The sequence below is a fragment of the Hylaeus volcanicus genome, chromosome 4, assembly GCF_026283585.1.
Source record: "Hylaeus volcanicus isolate JK05 chromosome 4, UHH_iyHylVolc1.0_haploid, whole genome shotgun sequence".
NCBI classification, from domain to species: Eukaryota; Metazoa; Arthropoda; class Insecta; order Hymenoptera; family Colletidae; genus Hylaeus; species Hylaeus volcanicus.
In genome coordinates this window covers 3,762,217-3,780,194 of record NC_071979.1, presented here as the reverse complement: position 1 = coordinate 3,780,194, position 17,978 = coordinate 3,762,217, and the positions used below count along the sequence as shown (strand labels likewise).

Sequence of the window (17,978 nt, the reverse complement as noted above, 5' to 3'; positions counted from 1 at the left end):
AAATTACAATTTGATTTATATTGAAAAAATTCACGGTGAAAATTTATGTTTGATAAGGAGCTGTGTTAAAATTACAAAATTTTTATATCGTTTTTCATAAAACTAGGGTGGTCAATTTAAATCGGAATAGGCTAATATGATTCATGTTTGATCAAGTAACAATCAATAGAAGTTTTGTTAAAATCCTACATTAAATAAATCCATGGAACCACTACCTTGGGATACTGAAACCTTAAAAATTCAAGTGTTCGTATACTTTTCATACCCAGTGTAGTGCACGAATATTTTCGTTCTCTTGAACAAGCTACTTCGAAGGTGACAACAATATATGTGCGACGTATGTAAACAAGTTGATGACTCGATCGCAACGTATACGTCATACTGGTTTTTAGATCATGACACACGCGAATGTGTTTATATTTTTGCAGTATTGTACGAACTTTTATTGCGTGATTATATGTACAAAATTTTGTGTCGATGATACTATTTGAATTTTTTTTTCCTGTAAATGTAATTGACTGATAAACGTTCAGTTTTATTTCTATTAATTTCATCATCTATGAAACCTATAAAAATGATATCTCATCAATTATGAAGTATTCTACTTTATTAACAATTATCATAAAATAATGCAATATATAATTTAAAATCTTGGATTGCCTACGAAAACATAGCAATAATATAGTAACAATATAGATCATAATTATTGTTAGATCATCTTTCAGAACATATATACATGCATAAATGTATATAAAATGATCTGTTTAAATTTAAAATAAAATACATTAGTATGCAATAATAGTGATAATAATAATTAACATTTTAAAGGAAGTTATCTTAACGAAGGACTCTGAAAAGATCTCTTTCAATTATTATGAAATTGTTCACGGAAACATGCATTTCATTTAAAAACATTAATCTATGCCTCAATTTCTAATTGTAGACATGTAAACTTTAAGTTTAGCAGAAAGAGACATTCGGTAACGAAGAGTTAAAACTACATTTTCGAACATCGTCATCATATGCAATGCAAAACAGTTTGCGGCTAATAATAATTCTCAATAAATCCTTGTTGCAACGGTAGCAATCGTAAGCAAACCAACGATCGGTACTTCGCGCGATATTTCACGTTAACGTCGGTCACACTTGGCTATGAATGCCGGATCGGGTTTCGTTCGTCATGTTTGATAGAAAGAAACGTGGAAAAGAGTGGTTATTGCGCCAATAAAACGAATTATTATTCAAGCAGCTACCACCGCATCGTGGCACCAGCCAAGTTTATATTTACGCGATTATTGCTGAAGAATTCGCACAATTTCGGTACGACCTTGCCGTATTCTTAGATTCTTTGCTTCTGGAGCCTTGAATATTGAGTATCAACGCAAGGACCATGAAAATAAAAATACGGCTTTGAAATAGAAATAAATATGTTGCGAATACAATGGCACACGTCAGATGTCCGCCATTTCGATTGGCGAGTTTCTTCGGCAATACCCCATTTAAACGCTTACGAAAACATATTCAGTTTCCATCTTGATAACTTTACTTGCAGGATCGTTATTGTAGAACAAGGTATATTATACATGCACGCTAGTGTGAAGCATTTTATGTACATTATCATGTGTATATTGTACACAGATAATATTAATTTCACTTCAGCATTGAAGCAATTCTTGATGGAAACTGCATACAAAATAATAGTTATAGGTCGTAGAGTCTACTATTATTGATCACGGATAATTGTATTTGTCATACTAAAATGAATGCTACTTTTATTAGAAAAAAATGGATCGATTCGTGGATAGCCGCAAAAGATGTATCGTTTTTTCGACGTGGAATTCAAATGCTGCCAGAAACATGGGGAAAAGTAGTCTCCAGCGATGGGCAATATTTTAATTCACTTGTTTCTTTACTACTTTTTTTTAAATGAAGGATTTATTTTCACAAATAACGCCGAGAACTTATTCACACTCCCAATTAATTAACCATGGATGTCTTACAATTAGATTAATTAAGTACGTTCTCACAGATTTCAATACTGACAACCTTCAGAGTTTATTTTCATTGAATCATAAATAAAAATATAATTTCTCATGACTCGATGGTTCCAAAGTTCAAAATATTGCTATAAACAAAAATGCGTTGAATTTCAGATCGATAAAAAAATTGACTATGGTTGAAACAGTATCAGGTAATTCTCCTTAATTTATATACAAGTTTCGACTGTTCGAATAATTATCACTTAGGATATAAACAAGAAAGAATACAATGTAAGTGCAAATAATTATCTGTAGAACAATTATCAGAACTTTAGACGCAAAAATACGATTGAAACAAAACGACTCAAAATTGAAAGTACAATTATACAAAAGTTGCTATATAACAATTATTATATAAAGTTAACATTTGTCCGCATTGAACAGAAATGACACAGATAAAAAATAAGTTCACTTTGGTTGTTAAATTGCACCATACACACGAAATTATTCTTTGTCAGTCGTGCGTATACAATGAGCGTGTGTAGAGTTGTATATATACAGTTGTCAAAACTCCACTGTCAGGTATGGAATTGAAGCGATGTTCACCGTAGAAACGTACCGTTTTTTAACACTCTTTTTAGAAAAGAAGTCACTTAGCCACGAAGAAGAAAAAGAAGAAGAAGAAGAAGAAGGTGAAACCGACTTTGCCAAAACGAATTCTCGCCAACAACTAACGCTACCCCAGAGTCACCTGTACCTTTCATTATCGCAGAATCGACCTAGCCACCGATTTTAGAGCTTTTCTGGTGACTAGCCAAAAAGTGGGGGATGATACTGATAGGTAGGGGAAAGTTACGATTTCCGAGAGAGGTTCAAAGGATGACACAGTGTTTTCTGTCAACTTCAACCGTGTTACGTTCCTTTTCAACCATATGGGAATATACTTAATAAAATACGTACTAAATGAAAAGACAAATGGTTTTGTAGTTGAATATTTATACAATACATTAATGTACTTCTAACACTTTGTTAACCTTTTGTACAATCTGTAAAGCCAAAATAAACCTATAAAAGGTTTCAAAGGCTCAAATAAAAAAAAAAGCATTAATGTACTTCGATATAAATAAAATCTTGTTATGGCTTAAAAAAAAAGTTCTTGAAGAAGCCTGAAAATTCGGGCGGGCAAAGCGGCGTAACTCCTTAATGCAAAAGAGTTATGGGTTAAGAAGAATGTAGTAGTATCAGTAATTAACCCTTTGCACTCGAGAGGTGACTTTCGGTCATCACTAGGTTTGACACAGTAAATCGATGAATAGTAATGTTTGTTTAGGTTTAATTTCTTTGGAACTCGAAGTGTCGATCAAATATTTATTGCGAGATAAAGGTGATCTGATTGGGCTTAGCATTCGTGGCAATAGAATGTTAAAAAAGCATCTCGAGTCGCTAGAAGATACTAGAAAGAAAGGCCTCGAGTGCAAAGGGTTAGAACGTTGGTATGTAGAATTGAATAAGCACTTTCTGTCACTCTTCACCACGTAATGTTTTTATATGTACCTACGAGATTCAAGAGAATTAATTATATACATTCCACTAACGATAACAACATTTTTATTGAATGTCTAAATTCCACAGCATATTGAAACTTCTAAGACATTAATGGCCTCGCTTAGTATTTTAAGAGGATGAGTCTGTAATTATCTTTAGTAGCGTTAACACCTATGAAGAACATAGCAAGGGCGACATAAGCATTAAGCACAGCACGCGTGATGGAATATTTAAATAGAATAAAACAAAAGTTAGGGAAAAAACCCTGCTGCAAATTTTTAGCGTTTCAAAGACACGAAATTACCGAACCATTGTTGGATAATAATGTGAGATGTCGCGAGATTTTAATATATAAAATATTTAATATTCTCTTCAATATTCTCTTTTATTTATGTTATTGACAAAAATACAGTTTTCATGAAAAATAGAGTATATAATTTTGGTAACTATAATAAATACAATTTTACAACTTTTTGTGCAACTTTTAATTTCATATTTCTGTATGTTTCTAAACAAATTCTAAAACTATATTTTTTCATATGTATATATATATATATATATATATATATTGTTAGCTAATCAATAAATCATCTCAAAATATCTACATATCTTTATTTTATATTGTTTGGTTTATGAAAAGAATCATCATCATAAATGGGTGTCGCGAATGCAAAAAGTTCAAGAAGCCCTGCTATATACTATACTAATGTATAGGTATAAAATTATATATAGTTTATAAAAGGCTTTATAGGCTTTATAAAACTTTATAGTACAGAGCATCGAAGTCGTTACTTTATTAAAAGAAAAAAATTAAACAAAATTTTGGATCTCTATCTCTTAGTCTTAATATTTTTTATTACAAATTCTGAAGGCGATTAAAGACGAGAACATGTTATAAATTATACGTTGATACCAAAGTTACTATAAAAAAATTGCTGCGTGGAAGTTTGTCCTTTCGTAAGGTAAAAAATTGATTGGCTTAGTGTCCTCGATGATAACACTTCCTCTAACCGAGATGAAACACGCGGAAAGCATTTTATAAATAGTATGGTTTTCACCTGGGTTTGAAAAAACAAGCAGACGACAGATGTGGCCATCAGGAGGACAAAAATGAGGTCGAAAGTGTCCTGGATTAGATATCGTGCCAGAGACCATATACCAGAGATTGGCACAATTTTATTTGAATTACGAATAATGAATAATATTCACATATAGTGAAGTATTTAATGAAAGTATTGATATAAAAAATCAATTTATTCCAGTTTTTATGTTGAAGTCCCCTTTTTTGAATAACAGTTCCTGAAGGGACAGTTATTCATCTCTCATCGTCATTATCCGAAATGTTTGTTTAGATGAGAGTTTTGTCCATCTCTGGATTATGGTTTCATGGTTGTTATCACTGGAAAAATTTCTTCCTTTGTTAACAGCTATCAAGCAAGGAGAGTAAGGAAAACTGGCAAGGCATAACTCATTGTCAGTGCAGCGTGCGAGTAACGTTGTTAGTGTTCACCTCTCTGTCGATAGATCAAACCAGCTTTTCTGAAAGTGGTGTTAGTCTCCCTCGCTCATGATTAGCAGCTTGCAAGATTTGCTTCTTGTTAGTCTTCTTCGTTAGATTAATGTGCGGCTTTGTGCTTCGGTAGCTGAAATCTTTGGATTAGGTTCTTTTTCGTCTGTGCAGTCTATGTTATAATGGACTTGCTATGTAATGTTCAAAGTCGTTTCTTGTGATTAAGATTAAGATTCTTAGTTAAAAATAGTGTGCATATTATGAAATGAAATAAAAGAATGGTTAATATTAACAAGGAACGAACAGCACCGTTTCCCAAACGAATACAGTTGTGTTTATTGAAAAACAATTGCAATTGTTCTGTATATCTTGCGAAGTAAATTGAAAACTTAATGGAACGATCACAATTAATTAACATCGACCAAAACTGAAATATCATTTTCCTGCGACCGTGTGAATCTACATTCTTTGACACTCCAAGGTTTATAATATTACGTATAAATTAACAAAAAGCCTTAAATGGATGATGAGTCGAACGTGAAAAGCAATTAAATTTCTCAAGTATTCTCGTCTTCGCTTCTGAAAATAAAGTTTATTTGTCATTACATTGAAAAACAGACGGTTCTCATTAATGTGCTTGTGCTTTTACGACAACGTTCGTATGTTTATTGCTACGCTTTTTTTTATTGAACAGATAGAGCTGTTCGTGAAAACACTACTTACTGACAAGAAACGACTTCACCAGAAAAAATAGAAAAAATCCTTCTTTACTTACTTGGCTGACCGCTTCTTTGCCTCGCCTCTTCCTCCTCGAGCATTCGTAGAACCGCACTGTTTTGAAGATTCGCCGGCTTGGCTAACTGGTTGAAGTCGATTCTGAAAAAGTCATCGATACGAGTGTTTACCAGATAATCAATTGACGAGCATGTCGTTTGCCGTAGCAGCTTTTGACTTTTAAGGAAGCACAACACTATAACGGTCTCGAAGAGAGAGTTTCTCTCAGAAATTGTTTACAACGAAACTGCACAACGAATTGTTTTTAAACTTTCACTGTGTTTCATTGAACATTTAAACGTACAAAAGGCGGTTTCATAACGTCAAACATGGAGTTACTCGATTGGCAGTTTTATGTCTATATATTTGAAAAACCAAAAGTTTTCTTAAAAAACTAGATAGCTATGTCCCTATGTCCTGCCGTAAGAATAATTTGATATCTCAGAAAATTAGATAATGGCTGGTCTTTGAAAAAAAGTTATGTTTATAGAAAAAAAAGAGAAGTCAATTTTTAAAACACCACTGTGTCAGGCCATAGAGACTAGTTTGCTGAAGAGAATGTGACTTGAGTCATATCAATTGGACCCATAGTTTTCTCGGTAAGCTGTCAACCAAATTGAAAAGTATCGTTTAGGGATAAACGCAGTTAAAGTTGCCTTTTTTCATAATTTGCTAGAATTTCCTCAAAAATGATCATTTCCAAACGTAGCTTGGCTATATAGTAGACAATATATACAACAATATTCTATGACAATTTGAAATCGACTGGACCAGCTGGAACAATGACGTTTCAAGGGACACCTCGATTTAACGCAATTTCCCACTAGTTTTCGATACAAATTTTACGAGACACACTTCAAACTATGTATATTCGAGTCGTAAAAATTTGCAAATTTCCACGTTACACATGTATGATGTTAAAAATTCCCCAAAATTGTTTTCGATTTTTTAAGGAGCCGAGGGTGGCGATACCGTTGAATTTCGAGCTCGTTAAAAAGCTTATTTGTGTTTGATCGTCACCTGTTTTGAGTGAGCATCTTGATCAGCGGAGGAAAACAGGCGACAGAAGGGAAATCCTGCGAGACGCGAGAAAACCGGTGAACCACACACCCCGAGGCCACCAAACGCGAAACTAAGTCAAGTACGATAGCGTTCGCGGGCTTTGCGCAACGGCTAGGCTCCGGACCGGGGTTTATTTCTAACTCGTGTGATTCGGCCCTCTGAAAATAACGGCGACTCGCCAATGACGGCGGGAACGCTGAATCATCAACCTGCAACTGGTCAGAATCTGCTAGCCGACAAGGATCGATACGAATCCGTCAAACGACACGTGGACCAGGTGTTGCGCGCTTTGATTGACGCAAGGTGGTCGCTATGCCAATAGATTCACACCAATTCTCACCTTGTTCGACAAAACAGCCAACACATTTCCGGATTCTTTAAGATCTAGCCTCGATGCGAGACTGAACCGAATTTTTCTGGTAGCACTGGTAGCACCGGGCCCGAAATCTACTGTCTGAATAGGTTTGGGGTACCTTTTGCTGGGGGTGTATGTTTGAGGTAGTTTTTGGTGGGGAGGCAATATTGAATACCGTTAATGTAAATGCTGTCTACACGGAAATACTGTCTGAGTAGATTTGAGGTAGTTTTTGGTGGGGAGGCAATATTAAATACTGTTAATATAAATGCTGTCTATACGGAAATACTGTCTGAGTAGGTTTGGGATAGTTTCTGGTGGGGCGACAATATTGAATATTGTTAATATACATACTGTCTATACGGAAATACTGTCTGAGTAGGTTTGGAATAGTTATGGTGGAGTCAACAATATTGAATACCGTTAATGTAAATGCTGTCTACACGGAAGTACTGTCTGAGTAGGTTTGGAATAGTTATGGTGGAGTCAACAATATTGAATACCGTTAATGTAAATGCTGTCTACACGGAAATACTGTCTGAGTAGGTTTGGGGTAGTTTTTGGTGGGGCGACAATATTGAATATTGTTAATGTAAATGCTGTCCACACGGAAATACTGTCTTACTAGGTTTGTGGCAGGCACAAACTCATACATTTTTTCGAAATGTATGAACGAATTCTCATACATTTTCCAATATTTTCATTTGCCATAAATGTATAAACATCCGCAGTCTAGTTGTGTGTATTACTAGTGGTCTCGCCATTATTAGTGTATTAGAATTTATAGTATAGTTTCCTATACTAGAGCAGTACAAGGGTTAATGACCATGATATTGAATCTGTATAAATCGTCTTAGTGTATTAGAATGTATTCTAGTCAAGGGTTAATGACAATGATATTAAATTTGTATAAATCGGCTTACCCGACTGCACCATTAGCCAAAACATGGGTTTGCCTATCCAAAGTTTCTTGTATCGCTTGTGGCGAATACAAATTGATTGGAGAATTGAACTGTTTGTTCACAAACATTGCCCTTTGAGCGGCCATACTCGTGCTTGTGAATTAAGGTCAGTTCTCTGTCACTGGAAAATAACAGAAAATAAAAGGGTGTAAAAAACATATAATCAAATACGTATATTTTATAATTACATTAATAACAATTACATACAATAACAACGCTATGATAATTTTAGGTACAAGAAAAATATCGTAGAAATAAAAATTTAAAAATCAGTATAAATGTATGTCCCACGCGTTTCCAAAATCAATTTACTTGAAAATAAAGGCTTGCACGACATTTTTATTTTATACCATCGACCTACTTTTTTTTTAGCCAAACTACCTCTTTCCAATTTATTATACGTCACACATGTAAGACAGTTCGTTTAGTAATGAACGAACAGTATTAGTGTATTTTAGGTGACCATGGACAATATCCTTGACAATAGCTCTTACCGATAAAAGTTAATTTGAATAAGAAAGGCCACTGTTTGTCGCTCTCAAGCGTTATTTATTACAAAACGTAAAGTTTCAACTCGTATTCGTAATTCTTAATTTGTAAGTTTAGATGTGTAATAAAATATGATGAGCATTCTTTTCTATTCGATTTTATGCAGGCAATTTATAATTAGTATTTTAAGTCACATTTTAGATTTCGATTTTAATTAGAGATTTCTAACATTGGAAAAACTTTTGCTCGTATTTATTCGAGACGTGCTTTCGACTAGACAGTCACATTTTTATTCGTTCATCGCGAAACATTCTACAATCGAAAATATAATTTTTATTAAACAAGCAGCGATTATAAATATTCTTTTCAAATTGATATTATTCAATTTACAAGTACCTAGTATCTTCAGTCACATTTGGTTTCATAAAAACTGAATAATGTACAAATCGTACTTCTCTAAAATATTCAAGCTTAACGCAATTCGTGATAAGATAAGACCTGACAATAGATAGCAATAATTAACATTTTTATGGTTTTCGTCCAACGCATTCGTCTGAAAATTGTCACGCGAAACGTACCGCAAATTTGCACATTGCAATATTCTTCGAAGATCGGAGCCAAACTAGCCCAAACAAATAAGGCATTAGTATAATTACTGTTTGGCAACCCCACGCGATCTTGAGTAAATCATTCCACTAATCGAACATTAATTCAACGTGCGCGGACGCTGAATCAGTAAAAACAAATCTTTCGTGCGACACACCTCTGTTGCTTTCGAAATTTTGCCAAAAACTAATTGCACGCACTTGTTCTTATTGGCTCGCGAATAATTGGTAGAGAGAATTGAATGTGCGATCACTTGTATAAATAAATATTGTAGCATTTATCGTCTACAAAAGTATAGTTCGTTTAATGTGAATGTTTCGCACCTTAATTTTTGTTCATTTCGGTATACAAATGCTGATCGTTACTGTCGAGACATAAACAAATAAATAAATTGTACAAGAAGGACGCAACGTAATTACATAAACGTAAAAATACAAATTTCTGCTTAATTTCGTTGTTTCTTTTTTGTACAATTTATTAACTTTGTATATTTCTATATATTATTCGAACATTATTTAAATTTTTTTGCTAAATCCATAAGGAATTTTTTCAAGAGATACTACGCGCGTATTAAAAAATCTACACTCTGAGAAAATATTAAAAAAATAGATTAACACGTTCAAGCCGACTGTTATTTGTGATTCTCGCCATGGGGCGGCGCGATGGTACACGCCATCTGATAGGCACGCGAGCGTGAACTACCGGTGGTACACGCCGGCGTGAACGTGTTAAACAAATTTTTAGATTAGAATACCTACTTAAAAAAAAGCATTCGTCATTAATACACATAACTCATTGCTAATTTCCGAGTTATCGGTACAGGGCGATAGATATTATGGTAATTCAGTAATGTTCGAAATATCACCCCTGCTAGAAATATTATTTTCAACCTTTTCCTGAAAAATGGTCTATTCCGTTAGCGCGGTAAACGTAGTTAATTTATCGTACCGTGCGCGAGGATGATTCATCGGTACAATAGCGGGTCCGATAGTGATGAAGAACAAACAACTTCTATTTAAGAAGTGGGTTACGAATCATCGTCCCGATGTTTCAGGATCATTCGCGAATGTTTGGTTATTCGATACCCAAACCGGAGGCGTTCACTTGGGTGTTTCGCCTCGTTATTCCGAAACACGTGCCAAGAAATATTCTGAGCCGTATAGAGACTGTCGAAACTATAAAACGCGGAGAAGTATCCATCGATCATGTCTGCCTTTAACGCGATACTCGTGATACCCCGTTCGCGAGACACGAGACATACTTAGAGTTCACTGACATATATGAGTTTTAGAAATAGAAACCGCTTGTTTACCGTCCACACAACCACTTGCGAGGGGTGTTATAATAGCTTATCCAACGCGCATATAGAAGAAAAAATACCGTGTTACCCCACCCCGAACTGGAGAAGCGGTTTACAAATATTTTCGAAAACGTTTCACCGCGAAGATAGCAGAATTTCTTTGTTTAAAACGTAAGATGTAAATGCGAAATGTATAGATTTGTGGTACACTGGATATCGAAAGTATACGGACACTTGAATTTTTAGTTGTTCCATGGATTTATTTAATGTAGGATTTTAACAGAACTTGAATTGATTCTTATTTGATTAAATATGAATCGCATCAGCCTAGTCCGATTTGAATTGATCATCTGAATTTTATGAAAAGAGATATAAAACTTTTGTAATTTTAACACAGCTTCTTATGAAACATACAGATTGTCACCGTGAATTTGTTCAATTTAAATCAAATTGGAATTTAGGAAGTTGCTGAAAGTTTGATGTGCTATAAAAACTGAAATTGTAAGCCATTTAAAAAAAGAAAACAATTAGTGATCGCATCGTTACTGAGGTATAATTCATTAAAATTTGAAACTGAACGTAGAGAAAAACCTAAAGCTGTTATTAAAAGGAAAGAACCTTTTGGGACAACCTAATATATTATGTATGAAGCTATTTACAATCAAATTCTAATTATTTTATTTTTGGTCAAACCGAATCCCAACCACTTGTTATCCTATACATTGTACGTGTATATTCTATTATACAAAGATTCTCTTATTCGAAAACGATTGTCCCAGATTAATTAGCATAACGGAGGTTCTACTGTATATAACTTGATAACAAATTTGTAGAGTATCGTGGTTTTCAAGACGAAAATTCCGACTGACTCGGAGGGGCCCGTTACAAGATTCCAGGACGGTAATTAAAAATGAGTTTCGCGAAGGTAGATCGGCGATTTGTCATAGTGTGGCGACCGTTCGTCTGGAACTCGACCGTACGTCGCCGCTAATGGCCGGAAACTTGGACGAAAAGAGCGAAGAATTAAAAAACGAAGGGTAAGACGTTCGGGCAAAGTGCGCGTTTATCTTATGAAAGTTTCGGATTCTCTCTGACGCGTCCCCGCCGAGCAGCCACCGGTAGTCTACCGCAGTTATTTTTGCTATGAAATTCCTCCGAATATATCTACATCGTCCGCAAAATCTCTACATCTCCCTCTTCCACCTCGTGACCCGAGGCACCAATGGTACTTCTGGGTCGTATTAGATTACAGCGGAATTACGGATCGAAAGTAGCTGCCGGAAAGGCCGGCCAAAATCTTTCGAAAGATCCTGGCGACAATTAGTCTCGGATATCTACGGTTGTTTTCCGATCCGCGGAATCTACGATCCGTTTCTTTTACATAACTCGTCATCTATTCCAAGTTTTCGCTGGTATTTGGACGACGCTCCCGTTACAACCTCGTTGAAATTTCGATCTCGGACGGAGGGAGTTAGGAACGGTGCCAGTTCGAAAAAATCTATAAACTGATGCGTCTAGAAATTTCCGATCCGTCGAATCAAATATTTTCGTAACCGTGCTGTTCGAAATTTCGTACAAAATGGATACATTTCCCGGTATATTAGATTTGCAGTATCAAGAATAAGGAGTCGAACGAGAATACGAAACGTAGGGTACGGGATTGGTCGTGTAGGTACAGGGGTTGACTGTGGATCCGGGAATCGTCGTGGGTTCGAATCTCCGTGGCTTACTTTTCGTTTAGACTTCTACAGATTTCATTTCCTGAATGTTTAGCGGGGTAACAGATTTTATGGATAACTGTAAAAGACAAACGAAAATTTAAGGGGTACTAGATTCTTGAACGTGATCGAAGCAAGTTGAAGAAGTGTACCATGCCACGCGATGTCTGCATTCTTCCGAGAATGTAAAATTAAGAATAATTGAGTCTATCGAAACGGGAATACATTCGGAAAAAGTTGAAAAGGACAATATAAGTGCTGTAGGTTGTATAAATCAGAAATTTATAACGATACTGGAAGTGTAAAGAATAGTGAAAGGTGTGGGCGTCTTCGTTCAACCACAAAATGATAATTCGATAAAGAAGATTGTTCGAACAATTTGACGGGCTATATCTAAGAAAAATTGATGGAAAGTCTAAAGAAATTATTGTGATTAAACGCGTTTGTGTTCAAATAAACTGAGACTGAAAATTGTACCAACGTTCTATTCTATACACATATCGTTATCGTTTCACGAAAAAGAAAACCAAAAAAAGTTCAAATTTTCAAGAAAAACGTGCCGAATTTTTTATAACAAAAAACAAACTATGGGTTGGACGATAGAGGGATCATTTCTCAATGTATAGTCCAAATTTGAACTTGTTTTGTTTGTTTGTTTTTTCATCTTACAAGGGTGCACACCTATTGCTTCAGTTCTGCTTGTTACATTTCACCAGACTTGCACATATGTGTTTCTTTTCCACGTCACATTTATATCGTTTTATGTCAATCCTGAACTTCTTACGTTACATTTACATATCTATTGCACATCTGTTGGGATCCACTAGCCACCCCCTCTAGCTTGGGTACCTCGGGATCGCTAAACCCGTACTGCAGCTACAATCAATCGTAGCTACAGCTCCTGAGGGTAAAAGTCGATCGGTCCAATAAATTTTCTGAAATTGTGTCAACCAGCTTCGACGATCCGGTTTCGAGAAAAACGCGTTTAAAGTTTCAAGTATTTACATATCTAGAAGGAAGCAAATACCAGACCTGTATAACAAACCTTTCCGATTTTTTACTAAAAGAATTTTACTTTGTACCATCAGATATTTTCAACAACGAAAGATCGATTTTTTTAAATGGTCGACACTAAGTGAATATTTGGAAACTTGAGTTTAACCGAGCGCCATTTTCTTTACTTTTCCCCTTTTCTGCTTCGCACGATAATTATTTGAATTTTTTGCCTCGGACAAACCGTTTCCAAAATATCTTGACAACAGGAGCTACTTCAACGTTAACGTAAATCAATAAATAAATTTGGCAAAGTTCGTACAAAAATTCTTTTACAGACTTTGAAAACAAATCTTAAATTTTTAAATTCGTCGCGCCACAAAAAGTCGCACCTTTAACAAAGTAAATACGACTTTATTAAATTATAAATATAAAAATGTAAACAGTATGTAACTCCGTAAGTACTTTCAGTGATACCGTTACCTGTATTTATCAGTCATCGTATCGTCCGCTTTCTTGTCCTGTTCCGTGTGTCGTGAATTTCGACGACACGATGACGGATAAATTCTTACGGTTAACTGGAACTTTGCCCTTGTTTGCTAAACAAGCGTGGCTCGCATGGCTTGTATAGCTGCAGATATACCGCGAATCTATTTTAACGCTTATTGCTACAATGATGCCACGCGCAAGAATCTTTGGCTGGGTTTTTCAAGTGTCGAGAAATATCGTACTCTCTGTATTATCGTTATTCTGTACTCGAAATAATACCGCTACACGATTACGAAATTTCGCTTCCTGCCGTGATTTCCGCGATCGATGTAGTACCGACTTTTTCTGCGAGCGGGACAGACGGCAACAGCAACCGAGAGATCGTGGTTTCTGAGAGGAAGTATAGATGTCGTGCGATTTTATATCGGTACACGAGAATGTAAAAGTTTTGCTAGGTCGCGAGTCGATCGTCTATGGTGGATAACACTCTGCTAATACCGGGAGATGGTCGATAATCGTTTAGAGCAACAGTCACTTACCAACGATCGCTTCGATGCTCAATCGTATTGCAGAGATGGCAAAATACTTATCTTAGGGGGTTACACCATCTGAATCGTCTCAAAAAATAGAATTTTGTCTCATTTGTTTAAAGTACTCTCTATAGACGCGAAAATAATATTCCATTGATTAGAAATCGATATCGAAAGTGCAAAGCAGTTTTGAGTTGTAGAAGTAGAGACGCGCATCAGCGAAACGAAAATTTTAAACGAGTTTTTCTCGAAACGGCATTTTCAAAATCGGTTGACACTCTTGCCTCGCCCATTTTCAATCAACCGACTTGAATCTCTTATTATGTAATCGTCATATATGTTTTTCTAGCGAAATGCGTAGGATTTTTTTTATTATATCGATATTTCCTTACTTTGGAACCATGGCATCTTATTAAAAATGTATATTTCAAAAAACGTATTTCGCTAGTTTTTGGACTAAGAAAACTAAATCATTTTATTTCACTGTTCTAGTTTGAACCTGAATTGAGTTATCCTGCCTATCGCAAAACCATTTATTTTTTTAACGCCATGTTTGTGAAAATGAAGAAAAAATGATTTTGTAGTTGAATATTTATACAAAAGCCTGAAAATTCGCACTGGCAAAGTGATGTAACCACTTAATCACAATTTCGAAACAAGAATGAAAAATGCACTGAATTATAGTATCAGATTATTGTTAACGTTAAATGAGAATAAGTACTACTGAGACAAAAATTCTGACCATCTCTGTCTTATTGTAATTGAATACACGCTTGCTGCCACATCTGGAGAATTTCGTAAGTCGTTACCAACGATTTTTTTTTTTTAGCTAAAGCAAAGTTCGGAAAAGAAGCGTAGCATTGGCGAGAAAATAGAGCACAATGCGGAAGGAAAATAAATGTTCTTCAATTCTGCCAACTACATTAAAGAAGCAGATGAAAAACACGCTTCTTATCTTCTTACGTCCAATATAAATATTTGAATATTCTCCAGATTGTGTGATAACAAACGATTCGCTCGGATAAAGCGAACGGAAGCCCTGCGACGTGTTTATTTTTTATTCGACGAACAGGAAGAATTATCACCAAGACTTCAATATGAAGCGCTAGCATTTTTTAAATAGCATACGTCTCTTAAATTTTCGTTTCTTTGTCTTTCGGCAGAAAATGAAATATTACGCAATAAATATCCACTGGTTTTATTTGTTACCTATTATTGGAACAAAACATTGCCCATCTTTGCATCGTAGATCTGTATACATTCTTTACATCTTTCATCTTGGAGAAATTCATCTCTTTAATCGTATTAATCGTCCTTAAATAAGAAAATCTTTATTTCTATTTTAACAATTAATTTCATCTTTATTATCAGAGATGGGAAAATATTTCGAATAATCAACTTTTCATCTCCTATTTATCCAATAATAATTAGAATCCGACTTATGAAATGAAATTACATATTACGTTAAACGAAGAAGAGCGTAGCCATTTGATCATTTGATCGTCCAACTGAATAACCGCTGCGAATAAATCGCTATACAATGCTTTTATTTGTCGTCTATTATTGCACGCATATTGCTCATCGCTATTTACTGTAAGGTTATAGATATATAGAAACTTGTAAAATTTCATGTTTATATTTGAACTCGAATTTCGAATATTTAATTATATGAATATTATTATAATTAATTAATTATAGGTTCAAACATTTCTTAGTAAACAAATCAAAATTTAATTTGAAAAGTAAGTATACGATCATTTCATTCATCACCTATTGTTTGAATAAAATTTTAACCATCTCTACTTTGTTAACGTCTATGAAGCTCGCGCCTAAATTCGCCCTTGACTGCACCGAATAAAACGCATGAGAATAGTGTACAAAATACGTGCGAGCAATATTCTGTCTCTGATGTCACATAGAACTGTCTGGGTGCAAGAGTTACGAGTGCACGCGAGTGATTCATCATCGTTCTAACCGAAAATGTTAAGAAACGACAAACATACATATACATATATTTTCGCACGTTGCAAATTGTAACCACTCTTGACACAAAACATTCTTCGATGAGTTATTACACTAAAGCGCTCATTGGAAAGTCGACATTTTACCAATATGAAGTTTACGTTTACTTTTCTGTCCGTCCGACGTTGTACATTTTTAAATAACAACACAATAAATAAACAATAGTGATAGTACACAGAGAGATAATAACACACTCGAGTGAATCTTGGAATATTCAAATTTGAAGTTTGTGTACACTTTTCTGTCGAGGTGACGTACTGTTTTAAATATCGAACAAATAAATAAATAATAGAAATAACAAATATGTAATATGGTATTATTACAAGAAAAGTGGATATTTCAACATAGAAATTTTATCAATTTCAAATTTATGTATGCTTTTCTGTCGATCTGACGTGATGTTCTAAATATTGAGAAATTACATAAATAATAATAATTAGTAATAACACTAAAATTAGGTCAATTCTAAATCCACAGGAATTATCCTTTCAATCTAGCGTATTTTTCCGAATAACAACATAAATAAACAATAGTAATAGTAGACAAACAAGTAGTTATAACACACACTAAAGTAGATCCTGGAACATCGACTCAATTTCAAATTCACATACATTTTTCGATCGATCTGGCGCTACATGTACTCGTCTAACCAAAGAAGAAACAAAAAAATCAATAGGAAAATTCAAAAAGCAATTCCAAACATTGAAAATAAGTATTCGAACGTATCCAAACAAAGTTTCGAACTATATTAAAAAGACATTTCACCACTTGGTGTTACGCGTTTACGTTCTTATTCTCGGCTTACGCGTTTCCATCCCTAATCCGTGCGGTTTTCGTGCGATCCAAGGTAATCGGGGGGTTATTATTTTTTTGTGCGTGTGCTCTGGTTGCAACGCGAGCCATCCCTCGTTACGACACTCGGCAAAAAGTTTCGTATTCGCGGAAGTCGAGCGCAAAACAACAATCACAATCACGGACACCTACCTTGACGTTCAAACGCAAGGCACACGGGTTTCTCGGGTGGCGAAACACACTGGACTCGAAAAAGCGAAAGCACGAGAGTACCAGCGAGAGAGAAACCGCCCCCTCCCTATCGGAAGAGTCGTCGAATCGCTCACGTTTCCTCCTCTAGCTTGGCTATTTTCGATCCCCGCCCCCCCTGAAACTATCCCAACATCCGTTCGCTTTTCTGGCAAACGCGGGAAACCGATTTGCGTTTCCTGAAATTCTCCTTTAGAAAATTGTTGATCCCCCTCCAACGCTCGTTGCCGAATACACCACCGTCACGTGAAAATAATACCTTTTCCTTTGGAACGATACGCGGCTTACAATATATGTGTTTTCGAAAATGATGCTTCGTTAGCGTTTGTCCGTATGCAAACGATGGGACTTCTCATCGAGGAACTAAAACGATTCATTCGGTAGGGGATTAAAGAGAATGAACTCGGATAGGATTCGTAAGTTTGACAAGATTGTAAAAGTAAGTACACTGCGTATGAAAATTATACGAACACTTGGATTTTTGAGGTTTCAGTGTCTTAAAATAGTTTTTCATAATAGCAAATTATTATGATAATTGTAAAAATTGAATGTCCTAAGATACTGGATTTATTGAAATTTAATGTTCCAAGAAGGCTACTTCTT

At 35.2% G+C, this 17,978-nt stretch overlaps 1 protein-coding gene across 2 annotated transcripts in view; it reads right to left on the bottom strand.

The window, feature by feature from the left end:
* The window catches only part of LOC128875555 (uncharacterized), a 24,936-nt gene extending 7,478 nt beyond the window's left edge, over window positions 1–17,458 (bottom strand). The window contains exons 1-3 of one of the 2 annotated variants that reach the window (XM_054121219.1): window positions 17,319–17,458; window positions 8,149–8,308; window positions 5,810–5,910 (exon numbers count right to left, since the gene is read on the bottom strand). In XM_054121219.1, coding sequence (XP_053977194.1) covers window positions 5,810–5,910; window positions 8,149–8,273 — 226 coding nt within the window. In that variant the 5' untranslated portion in view covers window positions 8,274–8,308; window positions 17,319–17,458. Of the gene's footprint in view, window positions 1–5,809; window positions 5,911–6,828; window positions 6,988–8,148; window positions 8,309–17,318 lie in introns of those variants that run through there. The other variant, XM_054121220.1, reaches the window with a different exon arrangement.
* Window positions 17,459–17,978: the final 520 nt, after the last annotated feature.